This window comes from Cyanidioschyzon merolae, chromosome 18, assembly GCF_000091205.1.
Source record: "Cyanidioschyzon merolae strain 10D DNA, chromosome 18, complete genome".
NCBI classification, from domain to species: Eukaryota; Rhodophyta; class Bangiophyceae; order Cyanidiales; family Cyanidiaceae; genus Cyanidioschyzon; species Cyanidioschyzon merolae.
In genome coordinates, this window is record NC_010144.1 from 715,229 (window position 1) to 740,893 (window position 25,665).

At 56.1% G+C, this 25,665-nt stretch overlaps 7 protein-coding genes across 7 annotated transcripts, besides 4 other annotated features; 4 read left to right on the forward strand and 3 right to left on the reverse strand.

Moving 5' to 3' along the window:
- Positions 1–801: 801 nt before the first annotated feature.
- Positions 802–1,753: a sequence feature (possible transcried region).
- A 291-nt stretch (positions 1,754–2,044) lies between these two features.
- CYME_CMR299C (stress-induced phosphoprotein STI1) lies at positions 2,045–3,856 on the forward strand (the record flags this gene model as incomplete). Its single annotated transcript, XM_005538492.1, has 1 exon — positions 2,045–3,856. The coding sequence occupies one exon, from the start codon at positions 2,045–2,047 to the stop codon at positions 3,854–3,856; it is 1,812 nt and encodes a 603-aa protein (XP_005538549.1).
- A 402-nt stretch (positions 3,857–4,258) lies between these two features.
- Positions 4,259–8,478: a sequence feature (retroelement, dead).
- Positions 8,479–8,804: 326 nt separating this feature from the next.
- Positions 8,805–10,088, forward strand: CYME_CMR301C (hypothetical protein; the record flags this gene model as incomplete). Its single annotated transcript, XM_005538493.1, has 1 exon — positions 8,805–10,088. The coding sequence occupies one exon, from the start codon at positions 8,805–8,807 to the stop codon at positions 10,086–10,088; it is 1,284 nt and encodes a 427-aa protein (XP_005538550.1).
- Positions 10,089–11,774: 1,686 nt separating this feature from the next.
- CYME_CMR302C (20S core proteasome subunit alpha 3) lies at positions 11,775–12,569 on the forward strand (the record flags this gene model as incomplete). The annotated part of the gene is made up of 1 exon (XM_005538494.1): positions 11,775–12,569. One exon carries the CDS (start codon positions 11,775–11,777, stop codon positions 12,567–12,569), a length of 795 nt encoding a protein of 264 aa, XP_005538551.1.
- A 468-nt stretch (positions 12,570–13,037) lies between these two features.
- Positions 13,038–14,882: a sequence feature (possible transcribed region).
- Positions 14,150–15,178, forward strand: CYME_CMR304C (hypothetical protein, conserved; the record flags this gene model as incomplete). Its single annotated transcript, XM_005538495.1, has 1 exon — positions 14,150–15,178. The coding sequence occupies one exon, from the start codon at positions 14,150–14,152 to the stop codon at positions 15,176–15,178; it is 1,029 nt and encodes a 342-aa protein (XP_005538552.1).
- Positions 15,179–15,469: 291 nt separating this feature from the next.
- Positions 15,470–16,732, reverse strand: CYME_CMR305C (similar to pleiotropic regulator 1; the record flags this gene model as incomplete). The annotated part of the gene is made up of 1 exon (XM_005538496.1): positions 15,470–16,732. One exon carries the CDS (start codon positions 16,730–16,732, stop codon positions 15,470–15,472), a length of 1,263 nt encoding a protein of 420 aa, XP_005538553.1.
- Positions 16,733–17,424: 692 nt separating this feature from the next.
- Positions 17,425–21,429, reverse strand: CYME_CMR306C (phospholipid-transporting ATPase IA; the record flags this gene model as incomplete). The annotated part of the gene is made up of 1 exon (XM_005538497.1): positions 17,425–21,429. One exon carries the CDS (start codon positions 21,427–21,429, stop codon positions 17,425–17,427), a length of 4,005 nt encoding a protein of 1,334 aa, XP_005538554.1.
- A 1,236-nt stretch (positions 21,430–22,665) lies between these two features.
- Positions 22,666–24,630: a sequence feature (possible transcribed region).
- On the reverse strand, positions 23,831–25,483 carry CYME_CMR308C (hypothetical protein; the record flags this gene model as incomplete). Its single annotated transcript, XM_005538498.1, has 1 exon — positions 23,831–25,483. One exon carries the CDS (start codon positions 25,481–25,483, stop codon positions 23,831–23,833), a length of 1,653 nt encoding a protein of 550 aa, XP_005538555.1.
- Positions 25,484–25,665: the final 182 nt, after the last annotated feature.

A 25,665-nucleotide genomic window follows, 5' to 3' on the forward strand; every position in this document is an offset into this window, starting at 1 on the left:
TTTTTGTGCTCAGGTCGTTGCCAATGTGCCTTTGATTTAGAGGTACGGAAACGGCGATGACGTCCTTCAACCAGGGATCTACGCTTAACGCAAATTCTTTCTCTTCATCTACTGTGGACGATGAGAAATATGTTTTGTTCCAGGGCTGAGGCCTAGTTTTGTGAGAGTTCGTGCAGATTGGTATTCAATTGGTCTCTGTTGCTTCTGTGAGCTTCGTTCCGCGTCATGCAAACATGAAACCACGAGCGGGCTTCGCGAATAATCTTCGCGATGTTCCTTGAATGCATCATCGTCGCTCTTTAAGACTGACTCCTTTTTCCTTTTCTTGTTTCCTTTGCGGGATCACATAGATGTGAGCGCTATGCGCCATCCCTGGTTTTCACTCGGGAGGTGGATTTCGTCGATGGAGAATGGTTCTGAATTCCGCAAGCTGTACGGATGTATCTAGTTTTGCTCAAGTACCTGTTCGTTACGTCCTCTGTCGCGAGCACGCCCATGGTCCGAATCGTCTCTTTCCACCGCCACCCGCGCACGAGCAGAGAAGTAACATAGCAGCTCAGGGCTGGCGAAGTTAGAGAGCGATTTGGAGGAGTATGGTGTTCCAGATGCAAACGACTCGTTTATTGATCCGTGAAGGCAGAATGCCATTTGACAACAGAGAAGAGGCCTTCGATTGCATTGGACAGGCTAGACAAGGCAGCCACGAAGCGCAGCTGAGTGCTAATCCCAAATGCACACTCGTTGACCCTAGTAGAGTGGCAAAATTCGATTCGGCCTACGAGCAGGGCAGAGAAATGTGCGAAGAAGAAGCCACGTGTCGTGCATGGGCGAAGGATGAAGCGTAGAACGATCCTATCAGTTCGGCGAGTTGTTAGCGACCACAGGATCGCATGGCGGCAACAGCTTAAGATGTCGTCAATTTTGCGTGTTTCTTGTTAACGAGCAGCAGTTTGCCTCTCTTTTCGTACCCATGCACAGGTCTTCCGCGTCTCCTGAACGAAGCCTCTTCGAGCGACATGAAGACCGTTCGTTCGTCTCCTGTGGATTCGTAGTTCAGTACGAAATCGGTAGTGTCTTGATCGACGCTCGACGGTTTCCCATAGGAGCGCGTTTTCTTCTGTGTCCGTTGGTGTCTCTTCATCATCGGTCACATCAACTGTACGGAAATATTATATTGTGTAGCTTGTTTGGTATTATTTCTAAGAGAGCGTATGGCGTCGATCGGATTGATGAGACGACATTCGCGTGACTCGAGGTTCATGAGTTTACTGTCTTGGGTACTCGACCTTCAGAATAAAGACTAGGCGAAGAATGGTTCGTGCAGCAGCTCACCGAAGCACGACTGACTTGTTCAACTGAGACTCGTTCTGGCGAGCTCATCGTGACAGCGTCAAGTCTTCCCGTAACCTCTCTCCAGTCTCCAAGATACGTTCCTATTACTGAAACCCCGCGAGAGACAAAAACCAAAACATTGATCGACGTGCTGCTACAGGAGCTCCAGCAAACACTGCTGTGCATATCTGACGCGTTACCGCTCCCGCTCCAACACGTCTGCGCACTAGCAGCACTCGAGGCCTGGCGCCTGCGCGATGCCGCCCGTGCTACCAGCACCACCACCAACACCAACACCGCCCTTGCAGCGAACTGTATTCGACTCCAATGTGCTGCAGTACGCAATCGCTTGGCTGCACTGCACTGCACTGCACTGCACGAACGGCTGCAAAATACGTTGCCCGTATCTGCGGGGCGCCCTGCAGTGCCCCGCCGATCTATGGCACACATCTCTGGCACCGCCGGCGTGCCGGCATCCGTCGACGCCCTTCCCGAATGTTCGCCTCGCCGGCGAGCGCTGAGATTCTGGTACAAAACGCCTTATCCATCATCTCCGTGAACGGCGTGCGTCCTTCGCGTCTGTGGCGAACAATCTGGGATTTCGACTCGTGCATCAGACAGTGTGAAGAGAGAACCTACGTCCTGACATCGCTTTGCGGAAAATAGCCCTCCTGAGCACCGCTTGAACGAATTTTGCAGGCTTGGTGGCAGCATGGTGGAGCCCGGAGCCGACGGAGACGCCGCACTTGCCGAGCAACGAAAGCAACAGGGTAACGAAGCATTCGCCGCCAGAGACTTTGACGCTGCAGTACGCTACTTTTCGGAGGCGATTGAGCTGGATCCATCGAATAACGTTTTGTACTCTAATAGATCAGCGGCCTATGCGTCTATGGGCGCATACGAGGAGGCTTTGGCAGACGCAGAGCGCTGTATCGAGCTGGCGCCGCAGTGGCCGAAAGGATACTCTCGTCGAGGTGCAGCGCTCGCTGGTCTGGGTGAGTTTGATCAAGCCGAAGAAGCCTACCGCCAGGGTTTATCGATCGATCCCGATAATGCTGCCCTGAAGAAGGGTCTAGACGAGTTGGCGCAGCTGAGGCAACGAGGTCCAGACTCGGGAGCAGGCGCTGCCGGGGGTTTCCCCGCGGAGCTGTTGCGAGCCCTGGCCACCAATCCGCGGGCGCGAGAGCTCTTGCAGGATCCATCCATTCTAAGTGCTCTCCAAGGTCTGAACGATCCGTCGAAACTGATGGAGGTTTTGCGCAACCCGAAAATACAAGAAATTTTCAATTTGATCTCGGGAACGCAAGGGCAAGCGTCACAACAATCGTCGTCGTCATCGATTTTTGGAACGGACGCAGGTGGCCGTGATATTGAAGGCGCTCCTGGTCATGAACAGGGAACAGACGAGACATTGAATGCATCAGCGCCTGGTGACAATGTCGAAGCTGCATCAGAAGCCCCGAGGGCAGGCCCGGAGCAAGCTGTAGCGAACGGCGATACCGCCATGAACGCTGCGGATTCAGATGATGACGGCGACGCTGATAAGTCTAGTAGAGCTGAAGCTGAACGCGAGAAGGAGCTTGGTAACGCCGCATACAAGCAAAGAAAATTCGAGGAGGCATTGAAGCACTATCGCAGAGCTCAGGAGCTCAACCCGCGTGAGCTTGTGTACATCTTGAACGAGGCAGCGGTCTACTTTGAAATGAAAGATTATCAAAAGACAATAGAATTGTGCCAATGGGCGATCGACCGCAATCAAGAGGAGAATCTCGGAGCCGATTTCCCGGTCATTGCGAAAGCGTACGCGCGGATTGCGAGCGCCTACGACCGCCTTGGCGATTTTGATGCCGCGATCAAGGCCTACGAGAAGTCGCTGGTGGAGCACCATGACCCACGCGTTGCAATGAAGCTTCAGGACTGTCGTCGGCGAAAGAAAAAGCACGAGGAGGAAGCCTACATTGACGAGGAAAAGTCACAAAAGGCGCGCGAGGAGGGTAACGCTGCTTTCAAGGCAGCTGACTTTCCCAAGGCCATCGAGTGGTATACAGAGGCACATCGTCGCAACCCGCGCGACCCGGTGCCGCTCTCGAATCGCGCCGCCGCGTATATCAAGCTCGGAGAAATCCCGTCAGCGCTGCGCGACATCGACAAGGCACTCGAGCTTGATCCGAAATTTGTTCGCGCGTACGTGCGCAAAGGCCAGGCGCACATGCTCATGAAGGAGTATCACAAGGCGCTGGACGCCTACGAGAAGGGGTTGGAATTAGATCCGAACAACGCGGAGCTGCGGGAAGGCTATGCCAAAGTGCTGGTTGCGATACAGTCGACCGATCATGATCCTGCGCGCGCTGAACGAGCCATGTCGGATCCAGAGATTCAGTCCATCCTCATGGATCCGCAAATGGGCATTCTCTTGAAGAATATGGAGAGCGATCCATCCGCTGTTCAGTCAGCAATGAGCAACCCTGGCGTTGCACGTAAGATCCGTAAGCTGATCGCGGCAGGAATCATTCGAACGGCGTAGCGTCCAGGAGTCATCAGCGCTCGCGGTAACTACGGTAAACACACCTTGGTCTCGCTGAACGACCACGAGGCGCTTGCCTGTGTCTCACGAACAGGAGCCTCGCGCAGCCAAGCGTCGCTCATATCCCGTGCGCTATTTCTCAACATGGTGCCTGCTCAGCATCCCTTGTGCAGTGACGAGTTATGGATGCCAACTGTTCTTCCGCGAGTCAGCCTCGTCGACGCACCGTTCGCATACGAGACGCTACGATGCTCTCGTAAGCGTCTACCTACCTGGATACCCATCAATCTACCTACCTGCTTTCCTGCTCGCCTGTGTGAAGTTGCAAAGCTTAGTGCAGTGACTGCGGGTATATGGACCCGGATGGAGCGCTGGTCTGTGTAAAGAGTCATCAGGTCGAATCTAGTCACAAACTATTTATTAAAGAACAACTATCTTAAGGCCCCACACACCACGCCGGCCTAAGAGGTCTAGTTTTTCCAGAGGAGCACTGAAAGTGGATTAACGCCGGGTGTTTGGGCGACGGGGAAGGAAGCCCACACCAAGGACCTGGACCGTAACGAACGGAGGCGCGGAGGCAGGAGCAGCAGAGAATGATGACGAGAGTTCTGAGTCGTTATCCGCTGCTCTCGAAACAACGCTGAAGGCTCCGTCGCAAATCCTGGATCCATACTCGAACTCGGGCTCAGTTTTACCTTCTACCATGGTTACCTACCTCAACTGTGGAAACAGACTCGGCGGATACTTTGGAAGACGGCTGGCGGTATGTTCGCGGTCGAAGCTAGAATAAGCGACTTACCCGCCTATGTGTTTGGGGAGCGGATTCGAAGCCACTGAAAGGCTGGTTCCTAGACTGTTCCCAGTGGTTGAGGGTAGCTTCACGCGTCCGGAAAGACAAAGGTCGCATTCGAATCGACCTTGACTAATGTACTTCTGATTCTACGCTAGCGCTGCGGCAGACACGCAGTGAACGACTGGAATGCAGGAGGCAATGGTGGCGTGTGCTCTCACACACCCCGTGGAAGGTGCGTCTAAATCGACAACGTATCTCTGGAGTACCGCAGCGTTACTCCTATTCCCTTATGCGCTACGACTCGATAGGTTTCGCATCATGGAATATTAGCGGGACCGCCTCGGTATTTAACTACGAGATATCGAATTACTAGTAGAGTAAAGAGGAACTAATACAAGTCGAGGACTCTACAATAGGAAAAGAGACCCAACGAGGTACGGAGAAGGAGACACAGAAACCTCATGATCCCCTTACATGCAAAATAACCAGAGAAAGCAGCTCAGGAAAGAGCCCGAAGAAGAAAAAGACCAGCAAGAAAAAAACAGAAGAATAGAAAGAAGAACTCCCAAACGAGCCCATCACAAGGTATCCCCCGAAAGGGCACCCCTGCGGGAACTCGAGAAAGCCGTCGCCAAACCCAGGCACCTACTCACAACGCTGAAGATCCGAAAAGCCGTGCATGCAAGTCTTTAGACCAATTGGCACGCGAGTTTGTAGATGAGAATCAGAAGATCGCCAGAGAACTGGGACTGCTGGCACCAGAACGCAACAGTTGCAATCCGCAGTACCTGAAACGACGTACCAAAACTCGGATTGATGAATGCTACCGAGTCTATAAGATCGTCAACCGCACCGCCATACACGCCAACGCCGGAGACAAAGAAGCGAAGGCAGCGCTACCGGCGCTACAGGCGCAACATGAGGAAGCTATCAAAAGAACGAAGAAACTTTCCAGAGAAGACAAACGAGAGGATCGAAACCGCAGAATCGCCTCCCTGACGAAATCTATGCTGGAGAGCACCACCGAAGATGAGACCTGGCGCTACATCCGATCGAGACTGAACCCACCAAAAAAGTGCTTGGGGTTCACAGGAATCGTTTACAAGGAAGAGCTGAGGACGGAGCGTGCCTCAGTGAACGAGGCCTGGACGGACCACTGGACAGAGCTGCATGAAGACGCAACTGGGCACTGCCAAGACCGAATCTATTGGCTCCAATATGCTGCAGAAGTAGCACGCCTCGAACCGGTACCGGAATGGAACGACCCAATCTTCTGGCCTGAATCTGTCCGGACCCTGCTATGCTCAAGCAACCGCAAAACACCTGGCTTTGACGGTATCCCTACGGAGTGGATGAAACTGGTGACCCCAAAAGACGGGACAACAGGGACACCATCGATACCAGATGAACCTGACACAACGTTAGGTAAACGCCTTGTGGAGCTCATCCAACGCATGTTCGAAGAGGCGTACATCCCGGATGTATGGAGGGCTGCCGAGGTCGTACCGATCCTCAAAAAGGACTCCAACACACACACACAGACATGGAAACTACCGGACTATGCGCCTCATCCCGTAAATCATGAAGCTACTTTGCGCCATCCTCACGAACCAGATCCAGAGGCGCCTCGAGGAGCGCAAGTTCCTTGCCCCAGAACAGGCTGGATTTCGGAGCCGCGAGGAGTGCATGAGCCATGCTCTGACCCTCATTGAAGTGGCGCAACGTCGCTCCATTAGCGATCAACAACCAATTTACGTATGCTTCATCGACTTTCAAAAGGTTTTTGACACGGCCCCGCATGAGGCTCTATTTCTGAAGATGGAACGAGCCGGAGTCTCCGGAAAGTGCTTAGCGTTCTTCCGTGCGCTCTATGTAGACTCATGGATGCACATGCGACTGGGCGACGGCTCAAGAATCCCTTCGATAAGGATCTGCCATGGACTGCGACAGAGCGACCCCGCATCCCCGCTCCTTTTCAACATCTTCATCAACGATCTGCTTAACAACTGCAGACAATACGGGCTTGAGGTGCCGTGGATAGACTGTGGAGATGCCCGATGAGGAGCCCTCACATAGGAACCGCCTCGCAGGCCTTCTATTCGCGGACGATGTCGTGCTGTTGGCACCCGCCCCGGAAACGCTCGCGGCAAGCATGCAACAAATCAGCGCCTGGGCCGATCGCTGGGAGATGAGCATAGGAGCATCGAAGTGCGGCGTCATGGTCATCCATGGAGACTCGCAGCGCATTCGCAGTCGCTCGTGGCGGTTGCAGAATTAGGAAATTCCGATCGTGGAAAAATATCGCTATCTGCAGGGTCTGTCTCACGCCGACGCTCGACGAAAAGGCACACGTTGACGAGATGATCGCCAAGATGCATAGAGGTACAGCGATCGCACGCCCATTCCTATCCGACCCCTCTATCTGCATAGCAATCCGTACGAGGGCACTAAGGATGTGTATCATCCAGCCTGCGAGCTGGGGTGCTGAGTGGTGCGGATTGAAGCACCCAAATGCCTCGCCTCTGCAGACAGCCGCCAACACGGCAATGCGACTCGTTGTTGTTGGATGCTCAATGCAGAGCAGAGCAACCACCGCGCTGACACCCGGACGTGAACTCCAAATACCCTCGACAGAAGCGATAGCAGCAGGCTACCGGGCATGTATACGGGCCAAAGGGCCCACTATGCGCACATGTTTGAGTCGGATTTTCATGCAGACCCCAACGCACCGCAAGAACACTTGGATGAAATCAACGCAGATTTGGTTGGAGCGCCTCTTGGGCGAAAATGCGCTCCCCAATCGTTCCCCAGAAATATAGAAGGCTCCCGCCGCCTCAAGCGAACGGTCCAAACAATATGGGAACGTAGACACGGTACCAGTCGCGCCAGTAACGCCGGCTTGACTCTATACCGGAACTGCAACCTAGCGTACACATGCAAGCACTGATGGGAGGCGCTGGAATTCCCGGGGCTTGCTCGAGGTACCCAGTGGCTCGCCAAAATCCGCGTTGGTGGCATCTGGCTACCAGCACCGTCTCTAAGCCGTATAGGAACACTGGAATCGCACTGGGAATCACACTGTCCCTGCTGAGGAAACGAGACCCCCCGAGACGCTGACATATTTAGGCTTATAGTGCCCGCGCTGGAGACAGGAGCACAGCGAGTTCCTTGAAAGACACTAGCAGCTGGGCATCGCCGTGATAGTCGAAGGCCGGACACTCACTCTGAGTGTAGCACTGGCAACTGATGGTCCGCTAACCGAGCCTCAGCGCTCATTAGTGGCGAACAAACTCACACCCTACCTTCTAGGCGCAAGGTCCAGCGAATCGGATACGCACACGGGTTTAGTGCTCTCTACGCCTACCCACTGGTGGGTGTCAAGCACAAACCCGCATTGCCAACCAACAACAACGCATTCCATGCATGATCACGGAGGAGAGAGGCGGCTCCCAGGATATATCCTAACAGCCAAGTTTCTCCAGCGTGTCGTGCAGCGAAGGCAAGCCTGCATCCGCAGGCTGTCCGAGCACAAACTGACGACGAGACCCGACTCTACGTCGGATGAAGCACGCCTCGAGCCGACGCCCTCTGTGCTATAGAAGAGCCGTTCTAACTCTATGACTCGTTCGTACCAAAGGTAAACACGCAATTGCGGATGATTTGGACAGTCAATTGGCACAAGATAGGACGTGTGAAACCACCAGAGTATCCTAGAAGAAGTATAGCTAAAGTGACTTGAAGGAAGGTGTCGATGGGTGGATACTTCACCGCGCACTGAAAGAAAAGAGAAAGAAAAGAAAAAGCGCACAATCGAGGAACGCTACCCGATGGGAACGTTTTGTCTATGAAAAAATCCGCCACCGCTTGGCGGATGCGCACGCCAGGGGAAACGGCGCTCCAGCAACAGCGATTCGAAAGCGGCAGCGGATCCGCGCTGTGGCAAGGCGATCGCGCACGCGCGCGCGCGCGCTCACTTCAAACCTCGCGCCTGATTGCTCCTCCGAGCGCTGGGCATCCCGTAACGAGCTACGCAACTTGCTAACTTGGGGTTTTCACGAGCGAGCTTCCCAGGGCTGAGCTGAACTGGTGTGCTGCACTTGCACCGGCTCGCGTACTGTTCTCTGCGTGGTGTCCCTGTCTGGCGCTCGCAGTGAAATGAGCTCGCGGGGTTTACAGACGGGCGAAGTTGGATGTGACACACTTGCATCGGACGCACCTGACGAGCCAGCCTCAACGTCATCATCATCTCCATCGTCGTTTACTAGACCCCGTCGAAACGTCGCGCACGCTCATAAGAATGCAGCGAAAGGGAAAGTGCTGGCGCCAGGCAGGTTTCACGAATTGTTTCGAAAGTATTTGCACAAGTTTCGAGGCAAGGCGTGTTATATCGACCCTGAGATGCCTGCGTCATGGGCTCGTGCAGCGCGGCGGGCAGTCTACGCTTATGGTGCGCGTCTGCAGCCGTATTTTGACGCTGCTCTGTATTGCGTGATCACCCATAGAGCGCCTGGTGATTGTTCGCCGACGCTCGAACGTGCGCGACGGTGGCGGATCCATCTTTTACATTGCACGGACGGTCGGGTGCAGCGCTGGATCCGCGTCGGCGAATACGCAGCGGAATGGGCGCTGGCTGGTCTGCGAGCTTCGGCTGACGTTCATTGTATTGGCACGGCTGACGGAAAAGAGAACACCCCTGCACCAGTTGCATCAAGATGGAGAAGAAGAGGCGTTTCGAGCGTGCCCGCCGTGAAGCCCGACATACTCAAGCTACCGCGAGCATCCGGACCCGAAGCATGTCTGGCCCCGTCGAATGATCCACACAGGAGCCGATGTACTGGAACTCCGTTGCAGTGGCCATCGCAGCATGCACTTGTTTGTACCGAGGTCTTGACGTTGACGCCGACGGCGTCGAACGCGCTATCGATTTCCGGTGTGGAACGTATTGCCGAGGCTGGAGCGTCTGCAATCACACCTATAGCGACTGCCGCATCAGTGTTGCGTTCTGCACGCGAGACCAGCACCTGTCTAGAGCAAGGTGGTGCGGCGATGTCGGCGGAGGAACCGATGCATTCGGGTTATTGTGAGCTTTGCAGCACGAGATTCCAGCATTATGCCGTACACCTCAAATCCTCCGAACATAGCCGACGTAGCAGGCGCATTGATTGGCGTCCACTCGATGCGCTGGCTATGGCGATCTACACAGAGAGATTGCGTGAGCGCTCGAGCCTCGCGAGGGCGATTGCCGCATCCGTACCGGTTTCGCCGATCTCGAGCAGGGATAGCTCTGTGATTTCAGATATGTCTTCGAGTTTGGGTGCCGCTTCCTTTATCGCGAAGCAGCAAGCCGGCGGGAAAGGCTCCGAAAGCCCGACAGGACCATTGCTGTACGCCGCAGCTGCTTCCGAGGACAGCGTGCGGAATCGGCTACTAGTCGGCTAGCCGCAGAGGCAAAAACACATACGTACGTACATGCACACGCAGACGCACACACAAATACGTTGTAAATCAAGCGGCATGTCGTCGATAGTTGGCTAAATATCGATGCCCGCTGCGCTGGCCGTAGAAAGTCGTAGACTTTCCCGAACATCGGGAAGAGGCAGCCGTATAGCGGTCGTTCGTGTGAATCCAGGCGCCGTGGTTGCGTTGCGCGCCCCAGCACCAACATGCTACCTGTCGTGCCCAGTTTCCAACGCAGTGCACCTCGCACGAGATGGAACCGTACTGTTAGTCGCGCAGACGCACATGCATGCTATTGGGACTGTCCCCAGGGGCATGAACTGCGCATCACAACGAGCGGTGGTGTTCGAACGGAGCAAGCTACAGTGCCGTCTTCTTTCCGACGAATGGTGTGCCTGCTCAGGGCCCGTGTTCCGCCCTGGACCAATACACGTGTGAACACCTTCAGAGCATCTCGCGATGTAAACGCACCCGTCACAGTGTACGCCTGCTCGCACACGCGCGGTGCTTAAGAAAACTGATGCGCCTTCTTTCAATGATTATGTTCATTGCGCATCTGTCAAAATCCCGCATACGCAACTTGCCGGGAAGCAATTCAGCGTCCAATAAACGGTATCAGCGGGGCTTGTGCTCTGAAACGCGATAAAGACCGTGCGTTTCTAGACGCTCTCTGTTGCGCGCTTGTCTGCGAGTGATGCAATGAGTGGACGCGGATAGCTCAAAGAAAAATCCACGCAGGGTGCAAGCAGTTCGTTGAGGGATTCAGCGGCAACCGGCTTCGATCCGTGCATCCCAGAGAGAGAGAGAGAGAGAGACAAAAGGAACCTTAAACACCTCTCGTCAACAAGGAGCCGAGTCTGCGTCCGCTCCTGCCGATGCCTGCGGCGAGCAGAGGCGACACAACCAGAGCGTTGCGTCGTGAAGCGGGAAACCCAGACAAACTCGCATCCGATTTGCCAGACCCCATACTTCGAGGGATTGGATTCGATTTGATCGGGCCTAACCTACCTAGTTCATGATAAATCGTTCGCTCAACCTGCTAGATGCTCTGGTTGTGTGCCGCAGCAAGACCAACGAAAAAAATACGATAAAGCGTTGCTTGCACCTCGAGCTGACATCCGTGCTTGTACCACAGGGCGTTCCAGCCGCCTTGCGGTGTATTCCACGTTGCAGCGATTGTCCATAATAGACGCCCAGTACACGATGAATCACTGCATCTAGCGTACCTCCCGACATGGTGATTGGCCTAGAAGAAACGGAGCGAGGGCGCGCTCGCACAGGATTCGAGTTGTCTCCCGCTATTGCTGACGAAAATCTCAGGTTCGGATTGTTCCAGTGATTTTCCTCCTCTGCATCCGAACAATAGCTTCGCCAGGACTCATAGATACACGCAGCGTTGCACATGCATCCACAGCGCCGCTAGACCCCATAGCGTCGCTGGGTGCACTGCGGGCTGCGTATCGCACCTGGGATACTTTGTCGCATATCTAACGCACGCACGCATCAAGGGACGTCTGCGGCTGAAACGCAGGGTGCCGCTGCCAGGCGCTCCTCGGTACCGCTGGAAGGCACTCTGGAAGCGCAGGCCAGTACGCGCACAGAGGCGAAAAGAGGAACACGGGACTAGTGCTGCACCCGATCCGAGTGTTGTCGTCTTGTGTGCCCAACATGTCTCGCCGCTACGACCAACGCGTGACGACCTTCAGCCCTGAGGGGCGACTCTATCAGGTGGAGTACGCCTTGGAGGCGATTTCGCACGCCGGCGCCTGCCTGGGGATACTCTGCTCCGACGGAGTTGTGCTGGCAGCCGAGAGACGCAACCTGTCCAAACTCCTGGATAAAAGAGGTCGCATTACTCGAGCATCGGAGAAGATGTACGAAATCGATAACCACATAGGCTGTGCGGTAGCGGGTATCACAGCGGACGCAAACGCACTGATCCAGAAAGCGCGTCTTTTCGCGCAGCGCTACCTATATACCTATAACGAGCCGGTACCAGTTGAATACCTGGTTCAACAAATCGCCGACGCGAAACAAAGCTACACACAGTTTGGCGGATTGCGACCCTACGGCGTTAGTTTTCTGTTCGCGGGCTGGGACAGACACCTCGGTTACCAGCTCTATAACAGTGATCCCAGCGGGAACTACGGTGGGTGGAAAGCAATTGCGATTGGTCAGCACCATGCTGCTGCGAATAGCATGCTTCGACAAGAATATCCCGAGAACCCCGAGGCCATGCCGACCATGAAGGACGGTATGCGGCTGGCAGCCAAGGTGTTCGCTAAGACCATCGATTTGTCTATTCTCGATGTGGAGAAACTTGAGTTCACCAGGGTGTGTCCTCTGGATGCGTGCACGAACGCGAACATTTTGTTTCACAATGTAAGTGATGAGGAGCTGAAAAGCGCGTTCGAGGAGGTGAAGCGAGAACTGGCGCAGGCGTCGGGCACGGAGAACACCTGAAGCTGCTCGTGACAACGTGGCCTACGCGGAACGCCCAAGTCTTCACTACCAGAGCCTGGTAACACGAAAACACAACGAGATCAGACGAGGAATCCGTCGGTATGGATTGCTGGTGCGAGAACGAACCATATCGCGTGCTCTACCACGCGCGGCATGCCACAGCGCACCTGGCCAGACACCTGTTTGCGGCACCTGGGTACAGTTTGGCACCAGCGACGGTCGCCTGCTACACATATTCTTCGACGCACGGCTATGGAACATGTCGCGATTCAGATAGAGCTGCGCTACGAAGGACGGTATCTGTTAGGGTTCCGCATCCCCTGCCGCTTCCATGCATGCCACTGCGACTTTGAGGTGCTTTCAACGCCCCCGCCAGGCGCTTTTACGCACGGACTTGCGTCCATGAATGTAAGTGCGTACAGCGTTTTCCGATCGACCGAATGTTTACCTGAACAAGGTGATCCTCGATTGCACGATGATGATGATGATGACGATCGGCATCAAGTGAAGCATCTGCCAAGCCACGCCAAAGCCTCAGCTTCCATGTGCTAGCCATCACCATCACCACCACCATCACCACCACCATCACCACCACCACCACCACCACCAGCCGCACTTCCCGTTGGCGTAATACGTTCGTGCCCACAATCCTTGGGCAGATGCGTGTTCTCGGGGAGCGCTCGAAGTCATATCCAGCACCAGTGCTGATGCCGCACTCAATCAGAGGCGCTTTGGTGTTTACCGCTGATCAGCGAAACGAAAAACGTTTCACGACCATATAGGGTAAATACACATACCCACGCATAGACGCCTACCGGCCTTTTTCGACTGGCCGCCTTCCAGCGGTTTCAGTCCATCCAGGCACACTTTGACGTGAGACGCTTCCCCCAGAAAGTTAGAACGCGTCAGCGCCTCCGGGCTCGTGTTCAGCGCCACACATCTTCTGGTATTGGTGGTGGCGTCAGGTCTCGGTTCACGAACTCACCAGTGCAAGCATTCCTCGAACTCGTACCCTGAATGCCACTACAGTCTCGTGATCATCCCGTCGGCCAAAGACCTTTTCTCGCCTATCTGCCCGCTTCTTCGCTCGATTGTCAACGAGAAGGGAATTTTTTCGCTCTTTTCTCGGGGAGCCAGCGATGACGACGCTCCCGGCTCCCTGACTTGCATGCCCGCCCCATTTCCCTCAGATTTTCTATTTCTTCAAATGAACGCACTTCGAGTACGTTCGCTATAAACCGAGAAAAAGCATCTGATGACAAGCACCTGGAGAAGGAACACCACTGCGTCGAAGGACTGTAGCGGACGTCGGTGCCTGCGGGCCTCGCGACGGAGCTGGAGCGCCCGTCCCGGCAGGCGGCAGCTGCGACGCGGCATCGTGTACGCCCGCCCCAGGGCATGCGTTCCGGAAAGCGTAGCCAGACGCTGACTTTCTCCAATACTAGTCGTAGTCGTAGCTGACGAGGTGCAGTGTCGACCCGTATACGCGTCCAGGTGTGGTCATTGTTGGTGTCGCTCGTTTCTGGAAACGTTTCATTCAGTTCTACGTTGACCATAACTCGTAACGGTACCGCGGCTGCATGTTCGTCAGCAGTGGGAACGCCTTCGTACCGAGTGGGAAACCCCTAACCAGAGCAGCTTCCCAAAGACGGGGCGCTCGTCACAAAAACCAGGTCTGTTGCAAGCTGCCGCTCGGTAAGAGCCGTCTATGGAACCGCTTGCTTGAATGCTTCTCACTACCGCCAGAGACGAGCTTCCGCAAAGCGGTACGCTGTCTGGGCCTCACCAACAGCCTGGTAATCACGTGCTGGTGCTGTCTGCACGCTACCGTGGTCGCACCAGCGCTCGCTGTCAACGGTTTGGTGGACCACCCGTTAACGCAACCGCTGCGGAACAAATACTATCTGGTTCGTGCTGGGGAGTCTATCGCAGACGCACGCGGGATGGTCGAGTCGAACCCCGTCGATAAGACCTCTATAGCAAAGTCGGGTTTGACGGCTCGTGGTGCCCAACAAGCTCGCGCTGCTGCCGAGCAACTGGTCAAGAAACTGGGCTTTTGCCAGCAGACGAGCCAGTGCTGGATCTGGCCGTCGATGACGCTGAACGCCTATGAAACCGGTGAGATCATCGGCGACAAAGCCGCTTTGGGTCACGAACGAATTGTGCCCGAGTTTAGCTATCTCGACAAGAGGGGTCTCGGCGTGTACAATGGCAGCATTTCCAGCGACGTTATTCCGAGGCTGCATGCACAGGATCGTGCGGACGCCCAGTATCGACCACCGGCTGGCGATGACGGTACCCCGCCGGAGAGCATTTTTGACGTCTTCATTCGAGTACGGCAGCTGTTGTCGAAACTGGAAACGCAGTACGGCACCCAGGGCGCAGATGTGGTTATCGTCGCGCCCGATACCTACACCTTGAGCGTCTTAGAGTGTGTGATGAACGGTGAACCGCTCGAGCGATTCGAACAACACCTGTTCGCACCGGGCGAAGTCCATTTCGTTGCGAATCCAAAAGTGTTCCCGATACGCGACGAAACCTTACCCCACGAACGCGTGAACTGGGCCAATATCGAGAGCGTTCGGCACGGGAGCGCTTCGGGCGGCTGATGGAGACACACCGCGCACCCGGCACTCGCGGCTCACGAAGCGAGCTCCCAGCGAGAGCGCGACGCTACAAGAACGCGCACTGAGCGCACCTGGGCAGCTGCGCACTCGTCACACCCGAACCGTGCTCGCTGAGCCGCTCGAGGAGTTGACACGCGAAGCAGGGCGTGCACTCGGCAATGTCTAGGGCACGCGGCTACTTTTGTTTTCCTCTTTCGCAGATGGCCCCGGGTGCGGAGCATCACCGCTGCGCGATGGCAAGCGCCCGGATGAAACGCATCCGCAACGCATGCTTCAGCGGTACTCGTCATGGAGACGCCACATGCGTATCGCTCCATCATGACATCCAGTGAGCAGACGAGTCGCCGAGCGGTCGAACGCAATACAAAGCACGACAGCCGGTACGCGTGCCCCGACTGAACAAGTCACGCCTGAGGTGGCCTGGGGCGCAGCACTCTGGCTCTGCCAACACCGCTGGGCAGCGTTCCACCAGTGCAGTTGCCCGTCGAGGTCGCCGCATACCAACTGGCCATCTTCACTCACGGCAGCCGTGCTGAGGGTCGGCGCTGGTCCAGGAATCTCGTCCACGAGTTGCACAGCGGGCAGCTTCCACATTCGCGCACCGTCGGCGCTCACGGACACGAGCCGCTCAAGCTCGCTTTCTGTGAGATCAGTCTCGAGCCAGCAGCTCGACAGGCCAATGACTGGCTTCGCATGGCGTGTGCAGACACCAGCGGCGACACCCTTCACAATATCCCAGCTTCGAATCGTACAGTCGTCGCTGGCGCTTAACAGCTGCGGTTCGAGTGCTCGACCAACAAGCGAACGCACTCCGCCCCGATGACCGCCTAACTCGTGGACACTGCATTGGCCCCCGACGCGGGTATCCCACACGCGAATCATCTCGTCTGCGCTCCCCGAGAAGAGTACATGTGTCAACCGCGGATGGACTGCGAGGGCGTCCACACTCGCCCGGTGACCTACCAGACGTAGTGCAATGCGACCGGTACGCGTATCCCATGCGAGGACGCGTTTATCAGCGGCACCACTGTACAGAAGATGTGGTGCTGACTCCGCGAAACGCAGCACTCGAACGGGTCCCAGCAGCTGCGACTCGGAGCGAAACGTATGAACAACAAGCCCACTGGCCAGATCAAAGAGTCGGATGCTTCGATCCCAGACACCGGCTGCGAAGGTGACGTTATCGCTGGCGACATCAAGCGCAACGGGCCAGCTATTTTCCACCCAGACTTGTCTGTATAAAGTCCAGGGATACCAGGTGCTTCTGGTGGCCGGTGAGAGCGCCCATGTCGCGGCTGCCTGCACCACCACACCCGGACCGGTTCGAGGGGGTTCGTGCACCCCCGCCGCCGTTGCCGGTTGTGTCGAGAGCGTCCCGCGTAGCTTCGTCAGCCAGTCGGGTACATCTGCACCTGCTTTCGGTCGCTGAGGGCGCAGGGCGCTCCTCCCGGGCTCTCCGAAGAGGCGCTGTGTGAACACGCTGTTCCATTGGACAAGTTCTCGCAGTCGACGTTCGTTTGACGCTGCATCGCTCATCCTGAGCGCAAGGCACGTGTCCCTGCGGAGGCGCAAACGCGAGCGGCAGCGTCACTTACTGCTTCCGTGAACGACGCCAAGAACAGTACCCGGTACCATGGACGAGCGGTAACTGAGCGTCTCCAAGCTCAGAGACCCAGTGAAGAAGCGGAAGCAGTCCCGTTGGCGAAGCGGAGACGAACCGAACGCCAGTCCATCCGTAAACGAATGCATCGATACATCGATCGGTGGCAAGTCGCCCGGTATGCTCCTCGCCCTGGAATGCACACTGCGTACTCGTGCGTCTTTCTGGGCGAGACGCTCAACAGCAGCAGCGGTACAAGGCAACGAGTTCGCGATGGGTAACGTGCGCTTTCCCGGAGTCGTTAGTTACGGAAACCTTGTGACGTTCAAGTAGGTCGAGTTCGCTCCAATGTATTCGAAACTGGACACGTGCACCGTTATTCATGGATAACAAACGATGTGCCGTTCGCTTGTGCGGTTGGACAAGTTTTATGGACTGGTGCAGGACACCCCTGCTCTAACCAGGTGCGTATTCGGGTCGAGTGCGTCACAGACACACCGCCTAGACACGACCTGGTGCGGTCTATGGTGTTGTTGTTGCTGTTGTTGTTGGCCTTATTCGCTGCTGCAGATGCTGAAGCGATGTCACTGCTTCGCCTCTAGTCATTTTAGGTATCGTACTGTTTCTTTCACAGCGTCGTGGGTGGTGCATGGACACCACCAGCATCATCATCATCATCATCATCATCAACGTCGTCGTCGCCGTCGTCATTATCTTCACGAATGATGTTTTCAGCGAAGAATGGATGCTGCTGCTGCTGCTGCTGCTGCTGCGGTGCTTCACGCAGCGTCGACTGGGTGCGCGCATCTACCAAACTTGCCCCAGCGTTCAGCAGGTTGTTTCCGCTGAGCCCCAGATGATTATCAAACTGCGCGCCCATGAGCGATTGAGCGCGTCCTGTGCGCTGGGTACGCAGGTTGACCGCACTCACGTCGGTCGAGTAGAAACGCCGACGAGAGCGCTCTCGTATGGTCAAGTCCACGTCCGACAGGCGCGAAACGTGACCACTCGAAGGCGCGTGGCTCCGAGCACCAGCGCCCAAGGAGCGCGGGCTCCGGTTCCACGGCATCCCGCCGCCAGGCAAACTCTCGTGAGTGAACGTATCACCGGAATACGTCATCGGGACTGCCTCGTATTCGCGTTGGTTCGCAGCGCGGCGCGTGAGTTGCACAAACTTGGGCTCAACATCATACGCTTGTGTCGGATGCGGTGTGCGTTTGCGATGCAAGACGCCGAACCACTCCAGTTCCTGTACAATAACTTTGGGTGACGGGAAATACATTCGATTCCAGTGATGGATCAAAAGCGGTGGTGTCTCGCAGATGATCACACACAAGATGATGATCAGCCAAAGCAGCGGCTCGCTGAATATCCGCATCGCGTTCCAGTATAGCATTGCTGCTAGGTCCAAGTCCACGGTAAAGGTTCGTGCACAGAATGCAGGTCCTAGCCAGAACCACAAGGTTGCGCTGAAAAAGTATAAGCAGAACGAAAACAACGTCCAGCGTGCTTGATACAGCGCAAGCTGCAGATGCACGACCACAACCAGCTCAGTGAAGCAAGTCATTTCGAAAATGCTCTTGCCCAGCATTTGCCCGCCGTTTCCTGGACCGTCCGCGCGGGCATAAAAAGTCAAGTAGAACATGACCACCGACTGACAGAGCGCTGTGAAAAACCAATAGGCAAACACTCGCCAACGTCCGCTGGTATTGCGTTGCCCGCTGCGATAAATCTCCGGATAAAATAGCGTGTACGCGGCAGACACTTCCTGATCCAGGGTCGCCAACACGATCACCGGTATGGATGTCAGGAAAACGTTGTACATGGCGCCAAGCCAGGGATTGAAGAACTGTGCTCCGCTGAACGCCGATTTCGTTGCAAACCAGATCTCGAACGATGCCAGAGCCGCATTCTTATAGATCATATACACCACAAGCTTGCTGTTGCGTTTGTAGAACCAGCGGCCGTGCACCAGCACAAGACGCTTCAGGAAGCGAAACTCCCCAATCGAAAAATCGCTAGCGAGTGCAGCCTCCATGCCTTCGCGTCCAGCAATACCGACCCCGACGTGCGCGACCTGGATCATGCCGACATCGTTCGCTCCGTCCCCGATTGCTAGCGTCGTGGCATGCGGGTTGTTCTCTCGCATGCAACGCACAAGTTCCGCTTTCTGCTTCGGCGTCATGCGGCAGGCAATGACGCATCGCGCATACTCGCTGACGCGCACAAGTTTTCGCCGCAAGCTCCCCTGCAGTGCAACATCCAGTACATCACCGCCCACCACGAGCGCCTTGGCGATCGCACTGACGCCGTCGACTTCGAGCGCCCGCCAACGCGCTTCCGCACAGTCCAGTTGTGCGTCGATATCGGCAGCATCGCCCGGACTCAACACCACGATGTCCATGTTGCGGCCGAGCAAGCCCGATGAAAGACCCACGTTGATTGCCGTCTCCTGTTTATCGCCGGTCAGCATCCAGACTTTAATACCGGCGAAATAAAGTGATCGCAGAGTGTCTGGAACATCACGCTGCAGGTAATCGATAATGGCACTCACGCCGAGCAACGTCAAGTCGCGTTCAATCTCGTCCGCCAGCGCCTCAACTTGGCTCGCACGATTTTCCATCGAAGATGACGCCTCCGTATAGCGTTTCGCCCATTCGGCGTACAGGTCTTCGTCGAGATCGCGATAACCAACGACCAAGGTCCGCAGACCAGCGAGCGCAAAACGATGCACTGCCTGCTGAATACCGGCCAGAGCCTGTTCGGCTTTCGTGTCCGTTGAACGAGCTCGCGCACACATCACCGAGTCTGCGCCTTTGGTGTACAATCGAATGCGACCGTCGGGCTTCCGAACAACAATCGACATGCGCTTACGCTCGGATGTGAATTCGAGCACGTGCAACACTGCGTAGGTCACCGGCTGTTCGTCCTCGAGCAGAATCATACTCAGCGCGTTGCGGTCGTAGAGCGTGACGCCACTGTAGTGGGCAGCAATGACCAGCGCCCGCTCATCCGGACTCGGCGCATGGTACTCGATTTGTCCAGTGGTATCGTCGCGGGACGGGGCTACCGTGTTGCAAAGCGCAAGCAATCGGAAAAACTCCAAATCGTTCTCATGATCCCGCCGACGCTGCGTAATCTCTTCGCCGTCAACGTACGCTTTGGCGAATTCCATAATGTTTTGGGTCATCGTTCCGGTCTTGTCGGTAAAAACGTGCGTGATCTGGCCAAGCTCATCGTTGAGCGTCGAGTTCCGGCACCGGGCTCGTGTACGCGTCTCCCAGCAGTACATATGGTCGTCAACGACAATGAAAATCGACTGCAGACCTCGAACGATTTCCATGGTAACGTAGAGCGAAATCGGAACAAAGTTCGAAATCGTCAAAAAGAACGTGAAAAAGCGGAGTACGACGTTACCCACGCTGTAGCGCTCATCCAAGTACCAGGTTTGCGACGGATGCAAGTGCCGGTGTGCCCAGACGCCGTTCAAGATGGTCAGAATTAACGCAATGAAAAACTGGATGCAAATGAGAGCGAGAATGAATCTCGTGATCGTTTTCTCGATGCGACCAACTTTGTGCGCTTCCCTTTTCAGATTCATCATGAGTTTCGTCTCTTTTCCGGTATAAACGGCAATGCCGATCACCCAGTCCGTGTTGCGCAGCACAATACCCCGCTGCAGCAAATGGTCCCGGGAGACCGCGCACTCCACCACCTCGCCAGTCGGGAGACCTGTTTCGTCGGGCACTTCGATGCGAGCGCGGCCTTCAAACTCGTACAAGCGCGGGTTCGGAGCCTCGCAGTGGAACTCACCGATCAGTGTCCGCAACTGCTTTGGTGTGAAGAGGTCGCGATTCAGCGGAATACATGACTTGACTTTGAGATTCGTTTCGCCATCGATTGCTCGTGTCTCCACGAAGCATGTCCCATCAGGCGTGCTGGACGACAGCGCTATGAGGTCAGCAGGCACGCCCTCGTCACGGCGAACGACGACGAGATCCCCGACTTGAACGTCGCGCCAAGCTTTGACGTGACTTTCCGCGTCAGATGCAGCATTTCCACTGTTCAGAACTTCAACAAGCGTCGCGTTAACACGACGATCCTCTCGATATCGCTTCAGGTCCTCGGCGAGCTCCTTTACGGCAGTGATAAAAATCAGAAAAGCCAGAGCCGCCAGTGTAGCGTACCGGCCAGCAGTAAACACCGGTGTTATCGAGGAAATGAGGTACAGGATACCGACTATAAGGAAATAGAAGTTGGCCGGCCGCAATAGCTGGCGCACCAGAAAGACTGGAACAAACGTCCACAGCTCGTACTGCGTTGTTGATATGTAGTTGCTCATGAAGCGCTGCTTCGCGTTGAACGTCGGGTTATTGAGACGTACCACACGCGGTTCCGTCGACCGTTGCCGCTCAAACAGGGGACGCAAATCAGGATCTTTCAGAAACTGCACCAGACCGGCGGCGGCTCGCCGCCACCACGGCTGTGTCGCACTCGACGCAGTACTTGCTGCTGCAGGCGTGAACGCGCCAGCTCCGCCACCAACCCCCACGGTGGTACCGTTTAGCGAGTCATTGCCTGAGGCAGAGGAAGCGCTGTCACGATCTCGTGACGCCGATGCCTCGAACCTCATCTTTCCAGGGTACCTCACGCAAACAGGAAACAAGACCGCTGAAACGCGCACTCGAGGCAAACGACACGCATGCCAGACACGCAGCAGGCACGCATGCGTGTACGGCAGCAGCACCGCAATCGTGTCCGTTTTGTACTGGAAATACCCGCGCGCATCACCGATGCAGGCGTGCGTATACACGGTGTCTGTCCGAATGGGCGCGCGCAAGTCCGGAAGCGCTTGCGAATCCGCCTGCCGGTGCCCAGCGGGGGGCCTCGCGCACTATCGTGCAACTTTGGGAAAGGTCAGGATGGTTGAATCCGTACAGGAATCTCTTTATGCGTGCAGTGGCCATCGACACTTTCGGGACAACGTGCGATGACGCCCATTGAAACGCGCAGGCGTAGTTGTGCTGATCCGGTTCGGTGTCGATCACTGCAGCAGACGCACCAGTATCGTGGGCGCCGACCCGTGCCGCACGAGGTCGGCGTTTCGGACTCGGAGACAGGTAAGCTGGCGGCTGCTGTAACCTCGCACTGACTGGCATTCGGCTGAGGATTTTGGCTCGAGTCCGGACAAACGATGCCCCAGCGCATGCAGCTCATGTTCCAGAGCTTTTTCCGGCACCCGATCACTGCATCGAACCAGACCCCTGCATCCACAATTGCAGTCGAAAACCAGGCAAGTGGCCGACACACCGCTCCAAAGAGTATCCCAACGTTTCACAAGCTCCAAACTAGGTTACCAAAAGTAGCATCAAGGAGTCCAGGCCGCAGCTTCGCTGGCGTATCGAGCATGCGAAAAATACCGACGCTGCGATGCTGTGCGCGTCATGGCAGCGTTTCGGCGCCATGGCGCATCGCAGCGTGCACGCACGACGCCGACTCTGTCAAAAGCACCCACAAGTCTGTCTCCAGTGTCCGCCAACGCCACCAGATGATCGACATTGTGGCAGCGTGCGCGTGTGAGGCGCGTACGCCACAAACGTAGAAAACGAACGCTTGTGAACGCTCGTGACGCGGCGATCTCAGCGATCATCATCACACCCGCCCGGGTGCGGACACTGACTCGCTGAATACGACGCTAACGGTTGTTGCGGTGGGTGTTATTGAAGCCTGCCAGGTAGCCCTCTCTGGGGAACGTCCGAGCGCTGGCGGACGCTGGAGGCTTCTGCCCATGGGGCTACCTGAGCACACATCCTGTAACCCGGAACGGGGGCCACAGGCCTTCGAGCAGTGTCGCAAGCTCTGGCTGCACAGCTCGGACGCGGCCGTTCCCGTGCGAAAGGTACCGAAACGCACCAGTGCACCGCAACGACTCTGGCGACTGTTTTGCTTGAGGGCGCCTGCTGAAAGCGATGAACTTGTGGAGCTAGAAATGCATAACCACAAGTGTGTTGGCGCAAACGGGGCTGGTACCCTTGTTTCTGCGAGCGAGGTTTCTGGTACAGAGGGCAGCGCCGAGGTTGAAGTGTCGCAGCGTACGGCTCCGACCTCAAAGCCGCGCACCACGCTACCGCACCGGAAACGGCGTCGACTTCGGCAAGAGATCGCCTCTATGCTAGAAACGTCGACGGAAACCTTTACGTTCTCCGAACCGATTCCGCTTTCATTGCTTGTAGAAGTCTTGGTCGAGAGCAGGGAAGTTTCCACGGCGTCAGACACGCGCTTCCAGCCACTCGAACTTCTTCACTAAGACACCCGAGCGTAAAAGGACGTGACAGGCACAGTCACCTCTCGGTAGAAGCGAACTTGAATTGGTGTACAGTGCTGGCACAGCCGCCCAGCTGACTTGGTTTGAGCACGTCCGCAGTCTTCCCTGCAGCATGCATGAAGATGGCGGCGGCTGTGAATGTACAGAGAGATGGTAACGATGTGATAAAGGGTGCCATGGTAGCGCCTCTGTAATGGTCGGTGCATACTGGATGGACCACCGCGAACAGTACGTCTGTCTAGGCAGGCGCTCCCACTCGTAAAGGACTTGTGGATTGACTCGAGTCTTGCGTCACAGGACCTGTCGAGCTCCATGGCTTCAGAGCTTCCAGCAATCCAGTGTGGTGGCTCGTGGAGCAGCAACTCGTTGCTGGGTACCTTCCCTTCTCTGTAGCCGAGAGTGCCCCGCGTGCAGTGTAGTGCGCACTGGACGTAGAGCGAAGCGTATCCAAACCATGAGGGCATGCAGCGATAGCACCGATCGACAGGGATATTGCCAGGTGATACGCCCCCTGCGCGCCAGTCTCCCAGATCGTATCGAACAGCGGATCAACACACGATGACGCAAGCCGTATACGCATAGACGGATACAATATGCAGCTGGAAGAGCATCGTCGTTGTCGCACAGCTTTAGGGAAATCGATTCGGCGAGCCGCTACCGCTCCTATGCTCATCTAGCAACAGAGAATAACGACCTTGGCGAGGTCCGTTCAGGTCGCTGATGATGGTGCGGTCGCCTCCATCCAAGGCTCCCAAACACGCTCATAGACGTGCGGCCCCAGGAATCGCAGTTCGCGACGATCCAGTCCCGCTGCTGCCGGTTCATCCATGGATATGATGCGGCACCCGACTTTGACGCGGGCGAGATCGAGCATGCCGATACGCGGGCAAAGTAGTACGTCTGCGTCCCAGAGCATTTTCCCGTTCGTTTCAATCATGACCGATGTGAATTTGATGGATTCATCTGGTTTGGCGGCGATTTTGCGTGCCTCACGAATCTCATCATTCATTGGGTCATAGGGTTCGTCCACCATATTGTAGGCGGCTCGCCAGGCAGCCTCGTCCGCTGCGGCTTTGGCGCGTGCCGCAGCAAACGTAGCATCCTCGACCTGTTGCATGATTCTCTGGATTGCATCGAGTCGCTCCTGGGCCTCGCTGGATTCCTCGAGACCGTCGGGCATCACCACGATACCCCGTCCGCAGCCGAAATCGAACGCAGTAATCGCCGCAAGCACCCAGCGCCCGTCGCCGCAATCCCAGTGCACGAAAACATCCCCGGGTCGGGGTCGAGCAATACGCAACGCCTCGAAGAACCAGGCCACGGAAGCGTTCAGAAGTGATGCCTGCTTCGACACCGAGACCCCGAAATCGTCGTAGAATCGACGAACAAATGCGCAAGTCGCTCGCTCTCGCTCCGCATCGAGTACGCGGTTCCCACTGAGCTTCTGCTGGGTTTCCCAGGTCATGTCGGGAAACTCTTGCACGTGATCGAACTCGGGGCCGGTTCCCTGCCATGGTACGTAGTCATCTGTGAAAATCGGATCAGTGAAATAAATGGTTTGGAAGAAGCGCAGGCCGCTCGTATCGTTGTAGGCCCACTTGCGCGTGGGTCCAATGCGCCGTCCCAGTTCCTCCAGGATCGCCTCCGACAGCTCCCGAGGCAGCGCTTGGAAGAACGCGTCACGCTCAAGAATGTAGTCGGGGTCAAACTCTATGGGCGGGAACGGCTGCCGCGGCTGGTTCACCGCGAACTCGTAGCCCGGTCGATCCCCCGCTGGCCAGTACATGTCGTGTTTCAGTTCGGGGTGCTGTTCCAGGAACTTGTCCGGCGGGATCGAGTAGTCGACGTCTTCTCGAATGAATTTGACGCCTTTCGAAGCGGTTTCCATGATGCGCTCCAGCTTCGCGGCTGCGGCCTTGTGATATGCGTCCCATTCGGAGAGAATACGGTCTACCTCGGCATCATCCATCGGTTCGATACGCCTCTTTGGGTCACCACTTGCATTCTCTTTGGCAACGTACTCAACAAGTTTGTCCAGAAAGACGTTATCCTCGAAGAGCTGAGAAAAGCAGGGGTCTGGCCGTCGGTAGGCCCGTTCAAGCAGTGCGACATAGAAAGAAATCGGAGGATGGGGTGGTCGCTTCAATATCATATTACTTTCATCGTGGTTCGGCGGTGAGGGTGGCTTTGTTTCCGCACGCAGTGTCCTGCGGAGCCGCACCGTCTGGACGTGTCGCCAGCAAGGGCGGCATCCCGCGTGCTGCCTGTGCAACGTGTTCGGTCTTCGGTGCTTGCTGAATTCAGTGCAAAGGTGTGGTAAACGCAAGTCCACTATGAAGGCTGGTAGCAGTGCTCCGCTCATGAGGCGCACACGCACGTCGGCTGTGGAGTCGCTCCGAGCAGCTTTGCGTCCGGTTTCCCAGTTCTTCGTACGCAGCAGCCAGGTTAACAGTTTCCTCACAAGAGTGACCGAGGTAGAACGGTTTCCCACACTCGTTACGTTCTCTTCTCGAACAAAACCAACGCGATATTCTTCAATGAAGG